The 22,927-nt window shown below is 42.7% G+C and overlaps 1 protein-coding gene across 2 annotated transcripts; it reads right to left on the reverse strand.

Annotated features, from left to right (window-relative positions):
- Positions 1-16: 16 nt before the first annotated feature.
- On the reverse strand, positions 17-22,855 carry Tstd2 (thiosulfate sulfurtransferase like domain containing 2). Of its 2 annotated transcripts, XM_090330289.1 has the most exons (11): positions 22,748-22,855; positions 22,511-22,609; positions 21,103-21,310; positions 15,190-15,503; positions 13,723-13,843; positions 8,684-8,809; positions 7,448-7,553; positions 3,756-3,874; positions 3,147-3,305; positions 2,441-2,579; positions 17-1,345 (listed from the first exon to the last, which is right to left on the reverse strand). In XM_090330289.1, the coding sequence occupies exons 3-11, from the start codon at positions 21,262-21,264 to the stop codon at positions 1,065-1,067; spliced, it is 1,527 nt and encodes a 508-aa protein (XP_090186415.1). In that variant the 5' UTR covers positions 21,265-21,310; positions 22,511-22,609; positions 22,748-22,855; the 3' UTR covers positions 17-1,064. The 2 variants fall into 2 exon arrangements, with proteins under 2 accessions (XP_090186415.1, XP_090186416.1); XM_090330290.1 differs by lacking the exon at positions 22,511-22,609.
- Between the last annotated feature and the right edge of the window lie 72 nt (positions 22,856-22,927).

Consider the following 22,927-nt stretch of genomic DNA (forward strand, 5'->3'; position numbering starts at 1 on the left):
TTGGAACCTGTGTGCCTGGCATGCTGACCAGAAAGACTGGGCAGTCACTAATGCTCAATGATCTTACTAAGAAAGCGTCTTGTTAAACAAGAGTCTTGGGCTGGGAGCGTGGCCTAGTGTAGAGTGCATGCTCAGCATTCACGAAGCCCTGGGTTCACTTCCTTGGTACCATATACACAGAAAAAGCTCGAAGTGGTGCTGTGGTTCAAGTAGTAGAGTGCTACCTTTGAGAGAGCTTTGCCAGGCCCCGAGTTCAAGCCCCAGGACTGGCAAAAAAAAAATCTTATATTCCAGATGCTGATCTAAACACTAGCTCAAATGCCAGTGCTCTCAAGCTTATCTGAGTCTCTCCCTAAGTGGAGGTAAGGAATCTTCTCTTTGCCAAGACCATTGGGATATTTATAACATCATTTGCAGGCCATACAAAATTATCAATACAGGCAGATAGCTGTGGGCGGCTGATGAGAAGCATGTCTGTCCTGTCAGGTACCAAATGACAGGGATGATGAACTGTTCTGTAAAGGGCCAGACAGTAACTACTGCAGCTCCTCAATGGTGTCACACATCATCATATGTAAAGGGACTGAGGGGACAGTAAGCTCCACTAAATTTCCAAACGTAGGAGGTGGGCTAAATACCCATTTACAGATTGGTGATCGGAAAAAAAACAAAAACAAAAAACCCAAGGCAGGGGAAGACAGCAGATGAAGGAAGTGATGGCCTAGGAGCCCCCTCCCACTGCCACGGAGCTCTCACTTTTGCTACCATGGCCATACGCAGTCCTGCTGCCGGGCACAAGGCTCCATTTCTCTATAGCTTTGGGGTCCCATATAGCTCACCTTTTCTCTGGGTGCTGGCATGTCTGTACCAGAATGGTTCAGGTTAAGTGGCCGACACTTGACTTCCTGTCCCTGTCCTCTTATAAAGTATATGTGACTAACATGGCGACCATTTTGCCTTGGTGGCACTGACCAGTGCCAAGTTTCTAGTTTGTTTCTGCTGCCTTGACACTCTCCTAACAGGCTCCAACTACTCTGTGAAGGTTTGGGAATGCTCAGAAACACTCATACGAGCAAAGGACCCCCAACTTCTGGGTTCATAGGGAGTGGAACAGGCTGTGAGAGCTCCCTCGGGACGCGTGGCCGCCGGGCTGTGCACTCACACTCTTCTTTAAAGCTATCCTGGAGGAGGCCTGAAGCCTGCCTGTTCCCTTTGTCTTGACACATGACACAACAGGCTGTGAATCCTTGTCCTTGACAGGCAGCGCAGGTCAAAACAAGCTGGCGGCATTGAGGAGTGGAGCAGAGTTTATACTGGTCCCACTGGGCCCCACAGTATGAGCATTCTAGAGCAAAAAGAAAAGCCCTGGTTATTCATTTGTCATCTGTCTGTCTCTCTCAATCCCATACACATACATGCACGCACCAGCATATACTCTGACTTTATCATTACCTCAGTCCCTATTCACAGCAGTTCTAGATGCTATAGCAACCACTAGGGTTGTCTGTGACCTTTCCCATTCCAAACTAGGGACAGAAGTCAACTTTCTAAATGAGTTTCTCTCCCTTAATGGCCTGCCTGTGCCTGGAACGGCGCCTTAGTGCAGGCCCAACACTTCAGCCACATCCAGGCAGCCTGTGCTTGTCACACTGTGGCCACCCTGCGCCTGGCCTCGGCTATGCCCATTCCTCACTCACATGTAGACAGTGAGTGTGTTCACAACCCACGGAGACCACTTGCGCCATGGGACTGACATGGCAGCCTGGTGAACTCCAGGGACCATATCTTAGCAAAATGATGGTAAGTGGAAGTGGTGCTGTGGCTCAAGGGATAGAACACTAGCCTTGAGCTGAAGAACTGAGGGACAGTGCACAGGCACAGAGTTCAAGCTCCACGACTAACAAAAAAAGAAAAGAAAAATGATTGTAAGTGAATAAAATACACAGGCTTTTGTTAAAACATTTTTCAAAATCTATGATATAGTAAGAAATGCAATATTAAAATGTTAAATAATAAGACTTACTGGGGAGCCTAAAAACTACTTGTGTTGTGCAGCAATATTCTGCCTATTTTGATATTCATAGCAACTGAAATGTCCAATGAAAGTACTGCAAATTCTACTACAAAGTCCCAGGTCCACCTAATACAACCAGTCTACTGCCTACACTGTCACTGAAAGTGTTACCTACTTTTCCATGGAAATCCACAGATCCTCTGAACTCTATATACTGACTCCAGGTTAAGGCCCAGGTTTCCCCCAGTGTCCAGCTCATGGCGGGCACACAGGGGAGGTGAGCTCACGCTCAATTTGAAAGGCTTGCCGGTCCATATGTGGTATAGCCCGGGCTCCTATTGCTGTCTGCTCCACTGCTGGGGTGCACCTGTTTCCCTCAGGAACTGTGCCTGCCTCTGGCATGGGCTCTGGACCAGGATGACCTACCTGACACCACAGCACTGTTGTAGGAGAGGGCATAGCGCTCATCAAAAACAAACAGCTTCCCTTTGTAAAAACCATTGGGAAACTCTTCCAGGTACTTGTGGATGCCGCCCTTGAGCTGGAACACTTCCTTACACACTCCCTGGGTGTGGAAAAACATCAGGAAATCTGAAGAAATAAGCAGAAACCTAGAAGAAGCTCCACAGAGTGGCAGCAAGTGCCTACGCGAATGATTCTCTTCCTCTGCCACCAGCCAGGGGCTCCTGGTCCCCCTGGGACACAGAGGGCTTGAAAATGAAAGGGTCAAGGAACCAACTGGCGAGATCTGGCTTGCTTGGGGGCTGGGGGGTGGGAATGATGACAGCAGTGAGATCTTCACCCTCTAAGACCCTGAGACTCAACTATTTTTGCTACCACCTAAATACAGGAAGCCATGTGTTGAGACATGTAATGTTATGAATCTGCTCTTGGGATCAAGCAAAAGGATTAAGAAAGGAAAACTGTTCCACTAAGCTTTCTCTTTTGTACTTGATGAGTCTTCAGGGCTCTTAAGAGCATTTCTCTTCTTGGGATTTATGAGCCTCGGGTTTATAACTTTGTCATCTGAATCATACAAGGGAAAAAGAAATTCCCTGGCTGGCTGGGGATGAGCCAGGGATGAAGGAAAGGGCTGGGGACCTGCACACAGGCAGGCAGGGAAGTGGCTCACCTTGGCTTTGAGGTAGGCTGAACCGCGTTCACAACGGATGCCCCCCGTGCAGTACATCAGCACCTTCTTCTCTCTGAAAAGTTCTAGGTTTTTGTCAACGTAGCTGGGGAAGTAACTGAATTTCCTGATGTCTGGGGCTAAGCAGCCCTGAAATCTTCCCTACAACAGAGAAGCAATGGAAGGAAAGTTACCAGGAAAACATACCTAGGGAGAACAAGTTATGTCCACGGGACAACTCCCACCTTGGCAAAGAACTTCACTAGCTGCTTTTCTCTACTCTGGAATTAGAAGCAGGGCCTGTGGGCTGCGAGTCACCCTCCTACAAACTCCTCCAGGGAAACTGGAGGGGCTCCCCAAAACAAACCTCACAAGGTCACTCATCAAGGGGAGACTAATGGGGGGAAAAAATATATTCTATGCCAAGATGCTGTTAATTTACATTTCCTTCAACTTTGTTAGCAGACCCTGAGCTCAAGGCTGGGGTTTTCTCTGAAGCTGTAGAACTGGAAGGACATCTCTGTGTGGTCAAAGGCTCCCCTGGAGAAATGGGCTGTTACGGGAGGAGGGAAACCCACCATTTCACTGAACCTAATTCTGGTTCTTACTTACTATTTTGCTTTCATAGAAGTTTCTGCAATCTAGTAAGATAGTATCACCTTGTTCTTGATTTGCCTGAGATAAAAACTTCTCTACTTCTTTATGAAATTCACCTGGTGATAAATGGATGCCTAAAACCAAATCAAAAACATGACATTAAGACAAAACAAGAAAACAAATAAAACCTAAGCACAACCAGCCTAACCTGACTTGTTTTTTTCCATGGTAACTTCTTCTGATCATGACAACTGTCTACTAAATGATATATGATAATTGGATAAAAATAATTTAATGATCCCAACTTGAGGACCTCAAAGACCTTATCAGTAAGACATTTTACATCTTCATATTTGGTAGGATAACTATTAAAACGTAGACAGTTGGGATCATTTAGGTTTGCTGACTCAGTTACTGGATGGTCATTGGCAGGCCACCATTTCATGTCACTCTCCTGGGAAGCTTCAGCATATACATATTTGATTAGACTTGAAACTGTTCTATATGAAGGTGGAGACCAAGTTTGAAAGAAGAATTCTGACAGGTAGCAGAGAGCATCAGTGGTAGAATAAAGTTGGAGTATGTTTTCTTTTTAAATAAGAGTAAAAGCACTGTGTCTAAGTCTGTGAGTATAAGTTAGGAAAAAAAGATAGGATTTGAGACACAAGCAACAAGAAGGACATAAGAAAGAAATAGAAGGGCCGGGAGTTTGGCCTAGTGGTTAAAGTGCTTGCCTAACATGCACAAAGACCCGGGTTCGATTCCTCGGTACCACATACATAGAAAAAAAGCCGGAAGTGGTGCTGAGGCTCAAGAGGTAGAGCTCTAGCCTTGAGAAAGACCAAGGACAGTGCTCAGGCCCTGAGCCCAAGCCCAGGACTGGCAAAAAAAAAAAAAAAAGAAAGAAAGAAAGAAATAGAAAAGGTAAAAACACTAGATGTGAGAAAAGGGAGATGAAGCATACAAATTAAGAGCCTCAGTCTAATGGAGCCCTTTGCCTTCTGACTCTCCAGGTTAGAAACATTCCCCAGTCTTTGGGAGTCCAAACATCACATAAATTGAGAAGGTTTTGGTGAACTTAGCATTGGAGGAGAGGGGTGGGGGGCAACCACAGCTAAGGGTAGCTACCCTCCACTCATGATAAAACTGTACAGCACCCAAAGAGCCAGCCACCTGATAACAGTCTCTAGCCTACAGAGAAAAGAGGCTCCAGAGCAAGCCAAGCTGTCTGCACGTCTACCTGTGCAAGCTAGGATTACAGGGAGAATGTAACCAGGCTCAGCGTGATGTTAGTCAATGTCATATAACTTCACAGATACTAAAATACTGGGACACTCAAAAATCTATGAGATGTGGAAATGTACTCCCCACAGGGAGGCAAATGATGTCCTGTTTTGATGTTCAGTTGGCTGTGGTTCATGAGAAAGAAGCATAGCCCTACCTGGAAGCCACTCTATCCCAAGCACTTGAGCAGTGTCCGAAAACCAAGAAAAGCTACTATTGTCAGACTGCCTCTGCAGGAGGGACACATGCAGAGGCAGCCTATTTCATTCTGGTCTCCTCACACATGGGCTGCTTTTACCCTGGTATGTGTATCTTCCTTTTCCCTCCATTTAACTCTTGGCCTTTTAAATATTTACATATTAAAAAACAAACATTATTAAGAGTATTCTTGGTAGTCCTTGGCTCTTTCTGATAAAGAACTTAATACAACCTATGAAATAGCCTTACGGGGAAAGAGAATAAAGGAAAAGAAAACCTTAAAAAATAAGAACTAGAGTCTGATCTAGTCTTTGGCCCTGTGCTAGCTGATATGCCAGCCATTAGTCACCTACAGCTAACAAGCATTTGAAATATGGTTTGAGATATGTCTTATAAAAATGACATAATGGGGGGCCGGGAGTTTGGCCTAGTGGTTAAAGTGCTTGCCTTGCATGCATGAAGACCAGGATTCAATTCCTCGGTACCACATACATAGAAAAAAGCTGGAAGTGGGGCTGAGGCTCAGGTGGTAGAGCTCTAGCCTTGAGAAAGTCCAAGGACAGTGCTCAGGCCCTGAGCTCAAGCCCAGGACTGGCAAAAAATAAATAAATAAATAAAAATGACATAATGGGCTGGGAGATGAGCCTAGTAGTAGAGTGCTTGCCTAGCATGTACGAAGACCCAAGTTCAATTCCTCAGTACCACATACATAGAAAAGCCAAAGTGGTGCTGTGGCTCAAGTGGTAGAATACTAGCCTTTAGAAAAGCCCAAGGACAGTGCTCAGACCATGAGTGCAGTCCTTGGGACTAGAAAGGAAAAAAAAAAAAAAGTGACATAAGATTGTAAGGACTGGGCACAAAAAAAGAAAAGTATTTCACTAGTGATTTTATATTAATTACATGTTGAAATTATATTTTGGATATATTACATCTTAAGAAAAGTATGAAAAAAGAAAAATATGCAATTTAAATTCAGCTTCTTTACATGTGGCTACCAGAAAATATAAAACTGTATACTTCATATATTTCTACTAGACAGCACAATTCTAAATCTACTAATTTGCAGGAAATACAAGGAACAGGGAAATAGCCCATAGGGATGCAATTAGCATTATCCATCCAAACTATGAGACACTCCACAGGTCAAATGCTCCAGCTTCTTCAAAAACTAAAGTTTTTGAAGGGCCAAGAGCATAGCTTAGTGGTAGAGTGCTTGCCCAGCATGTACAAAGCCCTGAGTTCAATTCCTTGGTACCCTATATTCAGAATAAGCCGGAAGAGGCTTTTTTTCAAGTGGTTAGAGCACAAGCCTTGAGCAAAAAGTGTTCAAGGACAGTGCCCAGGCTGAAGGTTCAAGCCCCAGGACTGGCAAAAAAACAAAAACAAAAACAAAAAGGGAAGACAATGCAGGTAAATATGTTTATAGACTTAGTAACATAAATGAATCATAACGTGTCTCATTCAAATCCCAATGAAAACTTAAGAAATGATGATACAATCAGGAAGTAACTGATACCTGAAAATATTAAAGATTTACTGCTAAAACATTTTAGACATAATAGTTCACTTTTTTAAAAAAACTTTATCAAAAAATTTATCTTCCAGAGATACCTACTGAAGTATTTACAAATGAAATTATATGGAACTGGGATTCTACTGAAATGAGAGAAGGGGACAGTGTAGAATGTTGACCGTTGAGTGACAGCTGAAGCAGAGTGATAAGCAGGGTGACTTCATTGTTTTTTCTTCTTTCTAACAGTTGGGCATTTTCATGATAAAAAGTAAGATGAAACCAAAATCTCATCAAACAAATGTTTTTCAACCACCAAAAGTAGCCACCAGAGAAGAGGGGGAAGAACATTCTAGAGCATTACAAACTGCTTTGCTATTGAAAGCCATTTGCTCCTTGTGCTAAAAGGCCTATGTGTTCTCTTCTGCTGACAACCGCTCACACATAATAATCACACTCTTCCCAACTTGCTGTCTTTGGAAAGAGCCAACAGCTTCTTACCAAACCATCACCAGGAAGAATCAGATCATGCTAAGGGCAAATCCTCAATTACCATAGCACCATAGAGAAGCACCCAGTTAAGCACTGGATGAACTAAAATGTTAGCCACCCCGACACTATCCTAAAAACAGGATTTTCATGACAACTTTTTTTTATCCATCTATTGAGATTTGCCCCATGACAAAAAGCGCAACCTTTCTGAAAACAAGCATACCGGACTTCTTGTAGGAGATCTGACTGGGGCTGAGCCCCATGGGCACGAGCTCTTCAAATACACCCACACGCAATCCTGGGAAACAGTGAGCGCCGCCTCTGCTGGTCTAGCCAATGAGAAACAAATCAGGATATATAGTCTTCCAAGCCCGTAGCCAAGTACAGAAGAAGTGCCAAATATAAGTTATGCTCTGTTTTGTAATGATAGCCGAAGTCTTAAAAAAAAAAAAAAAAAAAAACCTCAAACTAAGGGGAAAAATTAGTAAAGTTTAATAGGGTAGAGTTAGAGCTCAGAATGTTCCAGATAAATTCAACATGTAATAAATCTTTACTACATATCTTCCATGTGTAGGAATATTAGGTTTCTAGGGCTACGAGCATTTAACTAAGCACCGCTAAGTTACAGTATTGTCCTGGAGCAGTGACTTTTCTTTTCTTTATGCCACCAGCATGAACACTACAAAGGCATTTGCCATCACCTCATCACTGACAGTGACAGAACAGTCACCCAGACACAGCATCTCACTGTGAAAGCCACATACCCCCATGCGAGACAAAGTGTTAATCTTTCAATTCCAGCTTTTCTAAAAACAGTACAACATGACTATCTGGTGAAACCGTCTCTCAAATGAACAAACTTGTCCAAGTGTACATCCTAGGTTGTGTAACTGTGACATCTTTGGGGTCTGAGAAGGCCCAGAAAGGGCACAGCTGACCCATTGTAACATGGGGACTCAATGGAAGGACAGCAAGCCAGCATGATCTTTTGACTGCACTATCTGGTGATCCAAAGGGGACAAGGGCACTGTGTTTCTCCACACTGACCTCCTCTCAACAAGGTCCGCTAAGGGAGAAGCAGACAGCTCTTAAGAGTTTCTTTCTTGGGGCCGGGAGTTTGGCCTAGTGGTTCAAGTACTTGCCTAGCATGCACGAAGACCCGGGTTCAATTCCTCGGTACCACATACATAGCAAAAAGCCGGAAGTGGTGCTGAGGCTCAAGTGGTAGAGCTCTAGCCTTGAGAAAGTCCAAGGACAGTGCTTAGGCCCTGAGCTCAAGCCCAGGACTGGCCAAAAAAAAAAAAAAAAGTTTCTTTCTTTTTGTTGTTTCTGTATTTGTTTCCACTTCTTGGAGTTCATTTTGATAAATATTATTTTATATGATCAGAGGCACAGAAGCACTGCACCTTTGTATTCCTCCCCTAAGAGTATCTTCCTTTCTACTTTTCATTTCTCTTACCTTAAAATCATCTTTACACAGATAATCCTTAAATATTGGGCAAGAAAGCATGACTTCCATGTAGAGTCTGGTAGCCAGTTTACTTCCACCGACTGTCCCATTGATTCCTTCAGTAGCAATTCGAACCTGAGATGCAAGAGGTGAGAAACAGAATGTGTCTTTGAAAGCTAGAACAAAAAGGTTCATAAAGGTTTAACTTTTGCCACCAAGTATAGCAAAATGTGTTTCTGTAAGTGACACAGCTCAAAGTTCAGAGGAAAGATTCAGTTTATGTGTGCTAAGCATGGAAATTTGAGTAGAACTTTGGCAAAGTCCAATAGCCAAAGGTTAGCCTAAACCAGGTATTAAAGTCTTCCAGAGACCAGTAGATCTAGGATGAAAATTTGTTCTGTGCTTACTTGTTGTACGGCCCATAGAACTTCTCTGGCTCTCTGAACTTCATTTTTTACTTTAATAAAAAGAGGATAAAAGAACAGCAAAACTAGATTTAAATATATATATTTTTTTGCCAATCTTGGGCTTCTGCTCAGGGCTTGAGCTCTGTCCTTGGGCTTTTCTCAAGGCTAGAGCTCTACCACTTGAGCCTCAGCACCACTCCTGGCTTTTTTCTATATATGTGGTAATGAGGAATGGAACCCAGGTCTTCGTGCATGCTAGGCAAGCACTCTATCATTAGGCCAAACTCCCAGCCCTTAAATTTTTATATTTTGCCAGTCCTGGGGTCTGAACTCAGGGCCTAGGCACTGTCCGGAGCTTCTTTTACTCAAGACTAGCACTCTACCACCTGAGCCACAGTGCCTCTTCTGGACTTTTCTGTTTATGTGGTACTGGGGAATCAATCAAATCCAAGGCTCATGCATGCTACATAAGCACTCTACCACCAAGCCACATTCCCAGCCCAAGATTTTAAGAAATAAAAACTGCCAAAGATATTACTCAGTGCTAAAGCACAGCACACTCAAGACAGGGCATGGATGTAGCCCCTCTGGAGGGGAAGCAACCCCTGCAAGCCCACTCACTGGAATCCAAGTTTTAGGAATAATGTGTGCTTGTTTTGCTCACTAATGTATCTCAAGTACCTGAAATAGCGTCTACAGACCAGAGTGGTGGTTCACACCTGTAATCTTAACTACTCAGAAGGCTAAGATCTGAGGATCATGGTTCAAAGCCAGCCTAGGCAATACAAGGCCCTGAGACTCTTATCTCCAATTATCACTAGAAAATGCCGTGAGACTCTTATCTCCAATTAATCACTAGAAAAAGAGAAGTGAGGCTATAGTTCAAGGGTAGGGCAGTAGCCTTGAGCTGAAGAGCTCAGGGACAGTGTCCAGGTCAGAGTTCAAGCCCCATGTCCCTCTCTCCCAAAATAAAATAAAATAGCGCCTACCGCACAATGGGTCTGTTGTGTAAATGCACATCTGGAAGTCCCTGGCTTCCCTTTGAAATACTTTACTGGCAAGGAGACATCAAAGCCTGTTGTAGTGTAGAGCACCTTCCACAAGGTGGAAGGGCATTCTCTGGGGGCCCTGAAAAGTTACTTGTTCTAGTATTGCAAAACCTTTAGCTGAGTTTAAAGATATGTTGCTTTCAAAGGAACTAGAGAAAAGTGCTAGAGAATGCAGCTATGTGGTATCATGATACTCTTTGGGAAGAAGTGATTTAATGCAAGGTCTAACATTGTTACTATTATTTATATACCAGTGCATCAGAATTTCAAAGTTTTCAGTGGCTGCCTCTATTGGGGTCCAGGAATGTTACTTGAGTTGTTGCTTCATTTAATCCAATTCTCAAGACATCACTGGTAGTAGTCTCCAGAGTTCCATAGTAAAGATTCCAGATTACAATCGACTTCTTGAGAAAATGTGTTGCAGTTTAGGGAAGCCTATCCTGGGCACGGAGAGGAAAGCAGAAAGCACATGCAGTCTCTACAGGCACAGCCCCCTGAACCCACCCAACTTAACAGGATACTGCACGGGAAAACTAAGTTTAACCACTCTAAAAGTCAGGAAATCTACCCCAGAACAGTCTGAGCAGAGACAGTGTGAGGAGTGCACAATGCCATGGCACTATTTTGGGGTAGGGTAGCAGATTCTTTCCTATTTTATTTTAATCTCAGACCCTAAATAAATGGCAAGCACATCCACTCACTACCTAATTAGAGTAGAACCAACTCTAAACTCACCTACGGCATTTGGAATCGCTAGGATTTTTCAACACAAAATTTTAGCAGCTCCTTGGTAAGAAATGCTTCTTATCTAAATATGAGATAAATAGCAACCAGCACTGATTGAATACCTGCTATGAATTAGGTAAATTATGTCATAATTTAGAAATTTAGAAACTGTAATCCCCTTTTATCCAGAGAAGGAAAGAGAGGCTCAGAGGAACAAAGTAACTTCCCTATTGGGTCACAGATTTGGAATCAAAAAACAAAAAAACCCAAAAAACAAAACAACAACAACAAAAAACAGAGGCTCAGAGAAATCAAGACAACTTCCTTAGTGGGAAATATCTGAAATACAAAACCAGATGGAAATCAAGTAACTTCCCTAATGGGATGAAGATGTAGAATGTATTGGCTTTGTAAAACCAGACCTTTGGGACTCTCTATCTTATGTGTCCTTCCGAAAGTCCCTGATCTATCACCTCAAATTTCTTGAAAATGTCTCGAAGATAAAGATGTACCAGTAGTAAAAGACAAACACTTTTAAATTCTAAAATTTTAAGGTTCTCGTCTTTCCTTACTTTAGCACCAATATTCAGCCAAATCGAGCAGCAAAAAAATTTCTCTAAACTGTCCACATAGCAGTCTTAAAGCCTGGGAATTTGAACCTGCAGTTTGGGGAGATGCTACCACCTTGTGGACAAGGCCACTCACTGCTATAAAACTAAGGTCGCCACCTGGGATAAGAAATTCTACCTCTAAACCCAGAAATTGATTTCATATTTTATGAAAGTACCTATCTTTCAAGATGTGAAAGATCTGGAGAGAGATAGTGATACGGATTCACTCCACCAATAATTATTGATGTGTTTAACTGTGTGTCAGAAATTGTGCCAGGAACTGGGTATAGTGGTTGAAAAAAATTATAGAATTTTTTCCTTCTAGAGCTTAAGACTAAAGGAGGTCACAAATACTAAGATCTAAATTACCAATGGACAAGTACTATGAGAATGACTATGAGATGCCATGAATGATTATTCTAGGGAAAATAAATTTAGACTGATGGTCCAGAATGGTCTCTGAGAAAAAGTGGAGTACAGAGTTTTCCAGGAAAAAAAAAAAAAACAAAAAACAAGGACTGATGACATTAAGTAGAGAGCAATGTGACTTCATTTACCATCTGAGATCATCCCTGCTCTTGTGTCAAAAAGGGATATGTGATGGCTCAGGAGGACTAGAGAGTAGTTTGGGAATGACTGCATGGCTAAGTGAAAGAGTAAGGACTGGTCTCAGATGGTAAAACTAGAAGAAAAGTGAACGGAGTCAAGAGATAGTCTAGAGGTGGAAATGGCAGGACCTGCTGATGAAGTCATAAGGTAAATGGAATCACTACTTGTTAGAAAACAGTACTGATCAACCAGGTCACCAGTCCAAAAACTAAAACTGAGACACACACAGAAAAAGATTAAGACAGTACAGTCACAAGCGCCAGGTATTTCAGAGGGAGCCCAGTTCTTTTGACTTAAATTTTGAAAATTAATGACATACAGACATATACATATAGAACCAAACAGAAGATTTTACAAAAGTAAAAAGATTCCTATCATGTAGAGATGACCATTATTAACACGGAGGTGTGTGCAATACTGGAGTTGGAACTAAATCTCTCATTTACTTGGCTTACTTGCTAAGCTACTATTCCACCACTTGAGCTATACCTCCAGTCTAGCTTTCTGCTGATTAAGCGGAGGACTCTCAAAGTCTTTTTGGTCTGGGCTGGCTTTGAACCCTAATCCTCCAGTCTCAGTCTTCTAAGTAGTAAGGATTACAGGCATGAGCCATCAGCTTCCAGCCATCATTAACGTTTTGACATATAACACCCCATCTTTACATCTTATGAGCATGTATTCACTCCTTTATTCAACATTCTGCAAACATTGGCAGAGTACCTGCTATATGCTAAGCCTTGCTGGCACTGAGGACACAATCTCTCTATCCTTATTAAGACCAAGTTCTTGGATTCATGAAACTTATATTCTTTGAGGGAGATGGACTGTACTTTCTCCAGTCACTCATGCACTCTTTGAATAGCAAAACTGGGTAATGGATGAGAACAACTTCAGAGTTCAGTTCTCAGGAGATTACAGTGGAGCAGAGATCTGAGATGAGACCTAAGCCACATGAGAGAGTGGAAGAAACAGGGCATTCTAGAGGGACAGCAAAAAGACCCTGGCAGGTACTAGGAAAACTAAGAAGCAACTTCGAGTGACACCTAAAAGCAATCTATAAAAGGCCTTGGGAACTCACATAACACTTCCCTGTCCAGAGGACAGCATAATGCCCCTGCCTTTACATGTTGCTTTATGAGAACATAGCCATATCCACTTTCACATATCATCTAGGGCTGCCTTCAATTTTAAAAACTCTGAAATGTCTCTTGTCTGGCTCTATTGGAAAAACAAAGTTAGTAGATCCCTGATATTTGCCATTAGGTCCTTTTTTTTTGGTCAGTCATGGGGCTTGAATTCAGGATATGGGTGAACTTGTGCTCAAGGCTGGTGCTCTACCACCCTGAGCCACAGTTCCACTTCTGGTTTTCTGGTGGGTAATTGGAGATAAAGTCTCACAGGCTTTCCTATCCCCACCGGCTTTGAACTACGATCTTCAGATCTCAGCCTCCTGAGTAGCTAGGATTACAGGTGTGAGCCACCAGCACATGGCTAGGTATTCTTATATTTTATGTTTTTATGTAACATGTTGATAGCTGTTTAACACTATTGAGTGTCAGCAAGACTTCCCAATGAACACTGGCTCTGTATTCCAAGGCTGGAAGACAAGACCAGCCCAATGCTGGGGGCATGTGGAGAAGGGTTACCTTGCCGGTGAGGTACAGCCGCTGGCACAGAGCTGTCTGCCAGGCACAGATCCGATGGGGCTCCTCCAGGTCCCGGTAGCAGTAATAAAGTAGCACTTCCCCTTCCTCACTGCCCTCGCCACTACAAATAGAGAATCAGAGGACAAGAGCATGTGCATCACTGTGTAGGGGCAGAGTGGGGAGGGGAGCCCAACTCAAAACTATACCATGATAGTTTGGGAGGGAGGAAAAGATAGAAACTCTGAAAGGAAAAGTAACTACTAGTCAGTGTCTACACTGAATATCCTACTTTACAAAAGGCAAGTCTACTCTGTGCTCCTCATTTAAGTCATAACCAAGAAATTAGTAATGTTAACGCCATTTCATACAAAAGCTGAAAATCTGAGTCTTGCAACATTAAGACTTTGTATCAAAAATCACCACAGCAAAGGGGCCGCAAGCATGGCTCAAGTGGTAGAATGCCTGCCTAGCAAGCTTAAAATGCTGACCTTTAAAACCAAAAAACAACCCCACCTACAAACCTTTCCATACATTTCCAGTCAAACTTTTTTTTTTTTTTTTTTTTTTGCCAGTCCTGGTCTTAAGCTCAGGCTTGAGCACTGTCCTTGGATTTTTCTCAAGGCTAGAGCTCTACCACTTGAGCCTCAGCACCACTTCTGGCTTTTTCTAAGTATGTGGTACCAAGGACTCGAACCTGGGTCTTCGTGCATGCTAGGCAAGCACTCTACCACTAGGCCAAACTCCCGGCCCCCTCCAGTCAAACTTTTTACTAGAAGCAATCATTATATCAGCATACATTAGGTTTGCCTTCAAGTCTATGAAATGAACAGAACAGCAGCAGTGCATCACTATTCCTGTGTGGTGTTCCACGTGTTTTCATTCATTCTCCTGCTTGAGACATCTGCAACTATTGGCAGATTTTTTTTAAATGAATTAAGTAGCTATGCATATCCCTGTTCAAAACATTTTTGTGGACACACTTTTATTTCTCTTGATTATGAGCCCAGGAATAGGTCACAAGGAAGATATATAACTTTAAAAAGAGCCTGCCAAGCATTCTTCCAGAGTGGCCGCACTATTCCTGTTCCATCAGCAAGAGGAGACTAGTCCAGTTGTCCCACGTTGCCACCCACTTTTGCAGAAGATGGCTTTTCTCATTTTAGCCATTTTAAAAGGTGGGTTGTAGTAACTCATTATGGCTGGAAACTTTTTTTTTTTTTTTTTTTTTTTTTTTTGCCAGTCCTGGGCTTTAGCTCAGGGCCTGAGCACTGTCCTTGGACTTTCTCAAGGCTAGAGCTCTACCATTTGAGCCTCAGCACCACTTTCGGCTTTTTTCTATGTATGTGGCACCGAGGAATCAAACCCGGGTCTTCGTGCACGCTAGGCAAGCACTTTAACCACTAGGCCAAACTCCCGGCCCACGGGGAACATTTTTTAAATCAAACCAAAACAGAATGAAAATCTCACCTCATCAGTTCATCAGTGCTAAAGCAGCTGATGTCAGGGAGCCATGCAGACACTTCATGGCTGGGAGTGAAGGACTCTTCTGGAGATTTCTTTTGGTCTGCAGACACAAGGCTCTTTGAGGCACTCAAACTGGCAGTCAGTTGCTTTAAATTAGCAACAGTCCGGAGATAAATTTCATCAGCATGCTGTGTTGCCACATGTCTGTGGATGCTGGTCTGGTCTGTGAATAGATGCTGACAGCACTCCCACTGGCTTTCCTCACATTCCAAAGAAGGGGCTGGAACTTGTTTGGTTTTGACAAAAAGGGCAAAGGCCTGAAATGACATTGCAAATACTATCACAGCTAAGTATTTTAGATTTATGGCCATTGGAAGATTTGATGAGATCCTTTCTGTTATCTCTTTCTATTGGGAGTTCTGTTATCCTTTTCTAAGTCTTATTATTGTGTGAGAGTTTTCTGAGAAAGTAACAGTTCTCAGATTAGTGAGCTTTGGAGAAGGCTATTTAAAAAAAAAAAACTATAACCAGGGGGTTCATATTATGGATGTCAGAGTTAATAGAATTATAATTTTCTTTGCAGGATATAAAGTCGAAGTCACATTGACACACACATACACACACGCTTTCATTGCTTCCAAAAGCCCACACATTAAACTGGAGTGGTAAGACATGGCATCTTACCCTGGTCTTTTGCATGTTCACCCTAGAGCACGTTGAAGCTCTACCACTTAATCCACAAATCTACTGCTGGCTTTTGGCAGGTAAGAGTCTCACAGACTGGAGGTGGCTTTGAACCATGATCCTCAGATAGCAACAGCCTCCTGAGAAGTTAGTATTATAGGCAGGAGAAAACCATAAGTATCTAGCACATGTTTTCCCCCTTTTACTCCCATATCTTCTATCCAATCTATCAGTTCTACTTCTAAAATATAGCCAGATGGGGCCGAGAGTTTGGCCTAGTGGTAGAGTGCTTGTCTAGCATGCACAAAGACCCGCGTTCAATTCCTTAGTACCACATACATAGCAAAAAGCCAGAAGTGGTGCTGAGGCTCAAGTGGTAGAGTGCTAGCCTTGAGAAAGTCCAAGGACAGTGCTCAGGCCCTGAGCCCAAGCCCAGGACTGGCAAAAAAAAAAAAAAAAAAAAAAAAAAATATATATATATATATATATATATATATATATGTGTGTGTGTGTGTGTGTGTGTGTGTGTATGTATGTATATAGCCCAGAATCCATCACTTCTCAACAACTCTCTTGGATACCCTTCTGCTGATCCAAGCCACCATGTGTTCCCTAAACTATTATAATACATACTCTCTCTTTCCATACTTTACTTAACCCATAATTTATTATCTATTCAGCCAAGGTGATTCTTTTAAAACCTGTCATTCCTCTGCTCAAGGGTCCCCTAAGGCAGTGTTACTATCCTCTAGCAAAATCCGTACAGTGGCCTCCAATTCCCCAGGAAATATGGCTTCTTATACTTTTCCCACTTGAGTTGCTACCTTGCTATTCTTGCCTTTAGCTCAAAGACAACATGAAGGCTTCTGCCCCATGGCCTTTGTCTTACATGCCCTTCCTCCAAATATGTGTGGCTTGCTTTGCTCACTCAGGCACTTTTTCAAATGTTACTGATAAGGCCTTTTCCTGATCATTCCACATAAGGGAACAAACTGAAATCTCCTTACATTTTAATTTTTGCCCATTAATACTTGTCACTGTTTACATATTACATAATAATTGTTCAGTACCTGTATATCTTACCTATAAAATCTTCTTATTTCTTGAGTTTTTTTGTCAGTCATGGTATTTGAACTCTGGGCCTGGGCAATGTCCCTGAACTCTTCAGCTCAAAACTAGTGCTCTACCACTTTGGGCCACAGCACCACTTCCAGATTTTAGGTGGTTAATTGGAGATAAAAGCCTCAGGACTTTCTTGCCCAGGCTAGCTATGAACCTCGATCCTCAGATCTCAGCCTCCTAAGTAGCTAGGAATATAAGCATGAGCCACCTACACCCAGAAAAAAAAAATCTTATTTTCTAGAATATATTTAGAAATCTGCTAAGAGTAAAATGAAATAGGTAGTAAAATATACTACCAATAAGATTACACTTTTTCTTGGATAAGTTTTTTTTTTGTTTTTTGTTTTTTTTTGGCCAGTCCTGGAACGTGAGCTCAGGGCCTGGGCACTGTACTTGAGCTTTCTCAAGGCTAGCATTCTACTCTTTGAGCCACAACACCACTTCCAGCTTTTTTTTTTCTGTGTATGTGATACTGAGGAGTCAAACCAAGGGCTTTGTGCATGAGAGGCAAGCATTCTATTACTAGGCTATGCTCCCAGCCCCTTTAGAAAAGTATTTAACAGATTTAAAGAATGTCAATAGTATGGTTTTGTCTTGTTTTTTGTTGTTGTTGTTGTTGGTCGTGGAGTTTGAACTCTGGGCCTGGATGCTGTCTCTGAGCTCTTCAGCTCAAGGACACCACTCTACCCCTGGAGCCACAGCACTATTTCCCATTTTCTAGTGGTTAATTGGAGTCTCACATTCTCTAATGCCTGGGTTGGCTTTGAAACTTGATCCTCAGATCTCAGCCTCCTGAGTGACTAGGATTACAGGTGTGAGCCAGCACACCCAGCTTTCTCTTTCCTAGGAAGTTTAAGGGAAGGATCTGAATTTCAGGCAAATATTAGTACTATCATACTATCATTTATTTCTAAAAACAAAATGATAAACTATAGTGTAAACTTACCAAGAAATAGCAAGGAACTTAAACTATATGAAGAACCATTTATATTACAGAGTAAAAGAACTGAGTAGAATTTGCTGATATGACAAAATCTGAATAATACTTTAAAGTACAGTAAAAAAAAAAGTTAAAATATGTGAAAATGTTCTGATGTTTTTCTTGGAAATTAATGTGTAATAATAATCCTACCCTGAGCCAAGCCCCACTTCCCATTTTCTAGGTTAATTGGAGATTATAGAATCTCAGGTCCTTTTGTGCTTGGGGCTGGCTTTGAACCTTCATTCTCAGATCTCAGCCTCCAGAGCCTCAGCTAGGATTACAGGCATGAGGGCTGGGAGTTTGGCCTAGCGGTAGAGTGCTTGCCTAGCATGCACTAAGACCCGGGTTCGATTCCCTGGTACCACATACTAGAAAAAAAAAGCTGGAAGTGGTGCTGAGGCTTAAGTGGTAAAGCTCTAGCCTTGAGAAAGTCCAAGGACAGTGCTCAGGCCCTGAGCTCAAGCCCAGGACTGGCAAAAAAAAAAAAAAGGATTACAGGCGTGAGCTGCTGTGACCGGCTTCCTTTCTTCTTTAAGAATCTATCTAATCAGAACAGACATGTAGAAGCATAACTGTACCACTTTATGTTTTCACCAAGAAAGCATGTACGTATCCTCAGCAAACAGATGTTACCCAATTTTTTATCTGCATGTCTCTGATTAGTAATTAAGTTTGAATGCTTCAATGATCCTTGGAGATAGGCAAAGAGAAAAGGAGATAACATTAATTAAAACCGGTAGGCATTTCTCTATCAAGTAATCAAAATTACCTTGCCAGTAACAGGGATAAATTTGATTACTTTTGATCTTTTGTTAGATCAAAGCTACTAAATACTTTTCCTAGCTATCATTTGGTTTTATGGTGCTTTCTGGTGCAAATAGGAGTTAACTAGGATATATTACATTTAGCCTTGCAAAGAATAATGCATCCTGCCTGGGAGAGGGTAATACATATATTTTATGTACATTATGTATACATATGTTATGAAATAATTTTAAGTGAATTCCAGACTTCTGTATTCTTTATTTTTTTGATCGTGGGACTTGACCTCTGGGCCTGGACCCTGTCCCTGAGCTCTTCTGCTCAAGGCTACTGCCCTACAGCTCCACTTCCAGTTTCCAGGTGGTTAGTTGGAGATAAGAGTCTCACAGACTTAGAAACCTTGGGCTTTCCTAGCAGAGATTTACAGCAGAGCAAAACCTAAATACATAAGGCCATATAGGATGACGCTAAGTGAAAGGACCTCCAGGATATAGAAACAAAAGCCATATAATGAGTGATTGTTGTCCTTAAAGTACTATGTTATCTCTCATCTCTTTTGCTGTCCCTTAGTTATCTCATATTGTTACAGTATCTTACCTTGTTATCTGATATATTATGTATATGTTTGTTTATTTGAAATAGGGTAGGGAAAGGGAGAAAACAAGATGAGGGGGGATGGAAATGGAGACCAAGACAAGAGAAATTTGTGAAGTAATGCACCTTCTATCTGGTGAATATAATGTAATCCTTCTATTAATTACAATACAATATATATGGGGGATAAAAAAAGAATCTCAGACTTTAGTGCCCGGGCTGGCTTTGAACCTTGACCCTCAGATCTCAGCCTCCAGAGTAGCTAGGATTACAGCTGTGAGCCACTACACCCGACAAGACTTCTATATTCTTAAGTACATATTTCATAAGTACATCAGATGAAGAGCACCACTCTGGACCTTCCTCAACCTGTGCCGGATAGATTTGGACTGTCTAGGATTGAATCAATAGGGTGGAGTAGCCTCAGATTACATTATAGGACTTTGTTTTAGGGGAGAGGGCCTGTCATGAGGTTTCAATTCAGAACCTAAGCACTAGGCTTGAGCAAATCAGGCTAGTGCTCCACCACTTGGAGCCACAGCGCCACTCCTGGTTTTTGAGTAGTTAATTGGAGATGATTCCCCTAGGGACTTTTCTGGCCCAGGCTGGCTTCAAACCGGGATTCTCAGATTAGAGGACATTCTTTAGCCTGTCTTGTGATGAATCCTTTAAGACAGGCAAAGAGAAAAGGAGATAACATTAATTAAACCTGGTAGATGTTTCTCTATCAAGTAATCAAAATTACCTTGCCAGTAACAGGGATGAATTTTGATTACTTATTATAATGATAGAGTTTCGATCAATGGTTTCTCAAAAACAAAAAGGGGGGAACCAATACCACAGAAGAACAGCAGCATAACTACATCCATTACAGCCTAATCAAAGCGGTAGTGAGCAAGCCTGCAGCATTCTGGGATGCTTTGTCCTTCTCCAAAGCAATAGAACCCAGCCAGCTAGACCAGCTCAGAAATCTTATCTCAACAGTCAGCAGGGATCAGTAACAGCCTAGGGTTCGGTAGCCTGGCTAAATGACAGCTGCCCTGCTGCCTAACAGTTCCCTTTCAGATTATGTGTCCTGGATTCCTGGCATTCCTCCCTTAACCCTGGAGGGGGAGGGAAAGAAATTCAATACCTCTGTAATCTACCTTGCACAATTACTGCACTATAACTGTTCCTGGGCCACACATTTTCTTTTGTTCTCCTTTGCCGGGTACTAAATTAATATGCAGTCATCCCTTACTATAGTGGTTCACTTATTGCGCTTCACTGTATTGAGTTTTTTAAAAAATATATGTAGGGGCCAGGAGTTTGGCCTAGTGGTAGAGTGCTTGCCTAGTATGCACGAAGGCCCGGGTTTGATTCCTCGGTACCACATACATAGAAAAAAGCCAGAGTGGTGCTGAGGCTCAAGTGGTAGAGCTCTAGCCTTGAGAAAGTCCAAGGACAGTGCTCAGGTCCTGAGCCCAAGCCCAGGACTGGCAAGAAAAAAAAAATATATATATATGTAAATAGTTATCCCTCACCTATCCACAGGAGTTACGTTCCAGAGACCCTCTCAGTAGGTGAAAATCTTCAAAGTAGCAATAAATGAACAGTAGTATAGTGAGGGCAACTATGTAATGCTGCTACTTCGAAGATTTTCACCTATCACAGGGGTCTCTATAGGTGAGGGATCACTAAGGACTCCTGACTATACCATACAGTAAGCTGGGGACAACCTGGATAAGCTAGTTCTAGATTTCTAGGTCATGAAAATATCCATAGCAATTTACCTTTTTCTTTGCAAATGAGTATTTCTTCTTTGTATTGCCATCTAACTCTGCTCTGAGATTACTGGTGGGACTAGTAAGACTTGTATCCTTTAAATCCAGGTCAAAAAATTTTAGTATACAGGTGTCCGGGTCATCTTGATCTGATGAGGTAGAAGAAGGCATCTGGTTTGGTGCTCCTTTGGACAGTTTCTGTTCAGCCCAGTGCCTCCTGAGACAAAAGCAAAGGAGAAACAGTAATGTCTAAGTCTATGGTTACTTTTTTAATTAAGCATGAGGTAAGTAACAATGCAGATCAGCATGGGCCAAGCAGCATAGGCTATCCAATCATTCACTTGCTTCTTCAATTTTAGCACTTATCTAACTATTCAAACCACTGTACTACACAATGACTAAATTTCATAGAGTTTGTCAGGCCCCATAGCTCATGTCTGTAATCTTAGCTACCCAAGAGACTGGGATCTGAGAATTGCATTTCAAAGCCAGCCCAGGAACACAGAATGTGAGACTCCTATCTCCAATTAGCCAATAGAAAACCGAAAGCGGCTCTGTGGCTCAAGGGGTAGGCCGGTATACCACCTTCAGCTGAAGAGCTGAAGGAACAATGCCCAGGCTCAGGGATAGGGTGGTAGCCTTTAGCTGAACAGCTCAGGGACGGTGCCCAGGCCCAGGTTCCAAGTCCCACAACCGACACTCATACACAGAGCTTCATAGTTTAAATTTCAGTGGGGAGAGGCAAACAAATCAAGAAAATCTGAGAGATGGAAACTGTGAAGACAAAAGTAAGCAAAGTAAGGAGGAAAAGGGGATGGAAAGGCTCACTCTGAGAAGACATAGTAAACGGTTATTTCCTGTCACCATTGGTTATTTGTCTCCCAAAGACAAGCTCAAAGGAGGTAGCCTGTAGTGGACAGCAGTATTCTGCAAGGAGTGGTAACAGACAGAGAGGATCCAGAAGAGGGTGCAGATAAATTGCCATCAACAATGAGCAACGCAAGAGACATGACAACCCTTGCCAATTCACCACTTCATCTATGTAGTACCCTGTTACAGCAGTTTACACATGGGGAGGAGGGGACTCTATACTAACCATGCTGATTGGGAATTACGGAGAACACACTCATACACAGCACCATAAAGTAAAACAGTGAGTACACATTCCTAAAATGTTAGTAACAGACTAGCCGTATCAGAGGAAGAGAAAGAGCACAAATGTGAAGGCAGCACACTCCGATTGTGGTTCGGTGTTTGAAATGGGATCTCCTTGAATGATTCCTCCCTTGAATTTATGGATTAAACCATCCGTTAGATGGTGCCATTTAAGTGACATGGGTACGACTAAGTGGGAAGAATGTAAAGGGCCAGAGGGTGAAACTTCAGATGACCACGGACATGGCTATGCGGTGCTCACCAAAGGCAGGAGGGTAGGCGGCGATCCCACGCAGTACCTGTAAACTGATTCCAACGGGCCAATGGGAACAGATCACTAGAACGATCACCTGTAGGTGAGCTAAACAGCAATGCGGGGTAAGGTATGGATGGGTGGGTTCTCAACTAGAAGAGCGCGAGGGTCCGCCTCCCGCGCGGGCCCCACCTCTCCCCAGGGCCTGGGCCGAAGCCCGGAGGTGAGGGTGAGATGAGCACCTACCCACAAGTCAGATCCCTTCCTAGGGTCTTTCTTGGTCGACCTGATTTCCGCTTAGCCAGAGCCGTCGTTCCCTCGCTCACAGTGCCGCCAGCGCGCAGGAAGGACGACCCGGAAGTCCCTTCGCCCCGGAAGTCCTCGAGACCTCGGCGCAGGGGCCGCCGGGAAACCTTGGGCGCCAGG

The sequence above is a fragment of the Megascapheus bottae genome, chromosome 3, assembly GCF_031878675.1.
Source record: "Megascapheus bottae isolate mThoBot1 chromosome 3, mThoBot2.hap1, whole genome shotgun sequence".
Lineage (NCBI taxonomy): Eukaryota > Metazoa > Chordata > Mammalia > Rodentia > Geomyidae > Megascapheus > Megascapheus bottae.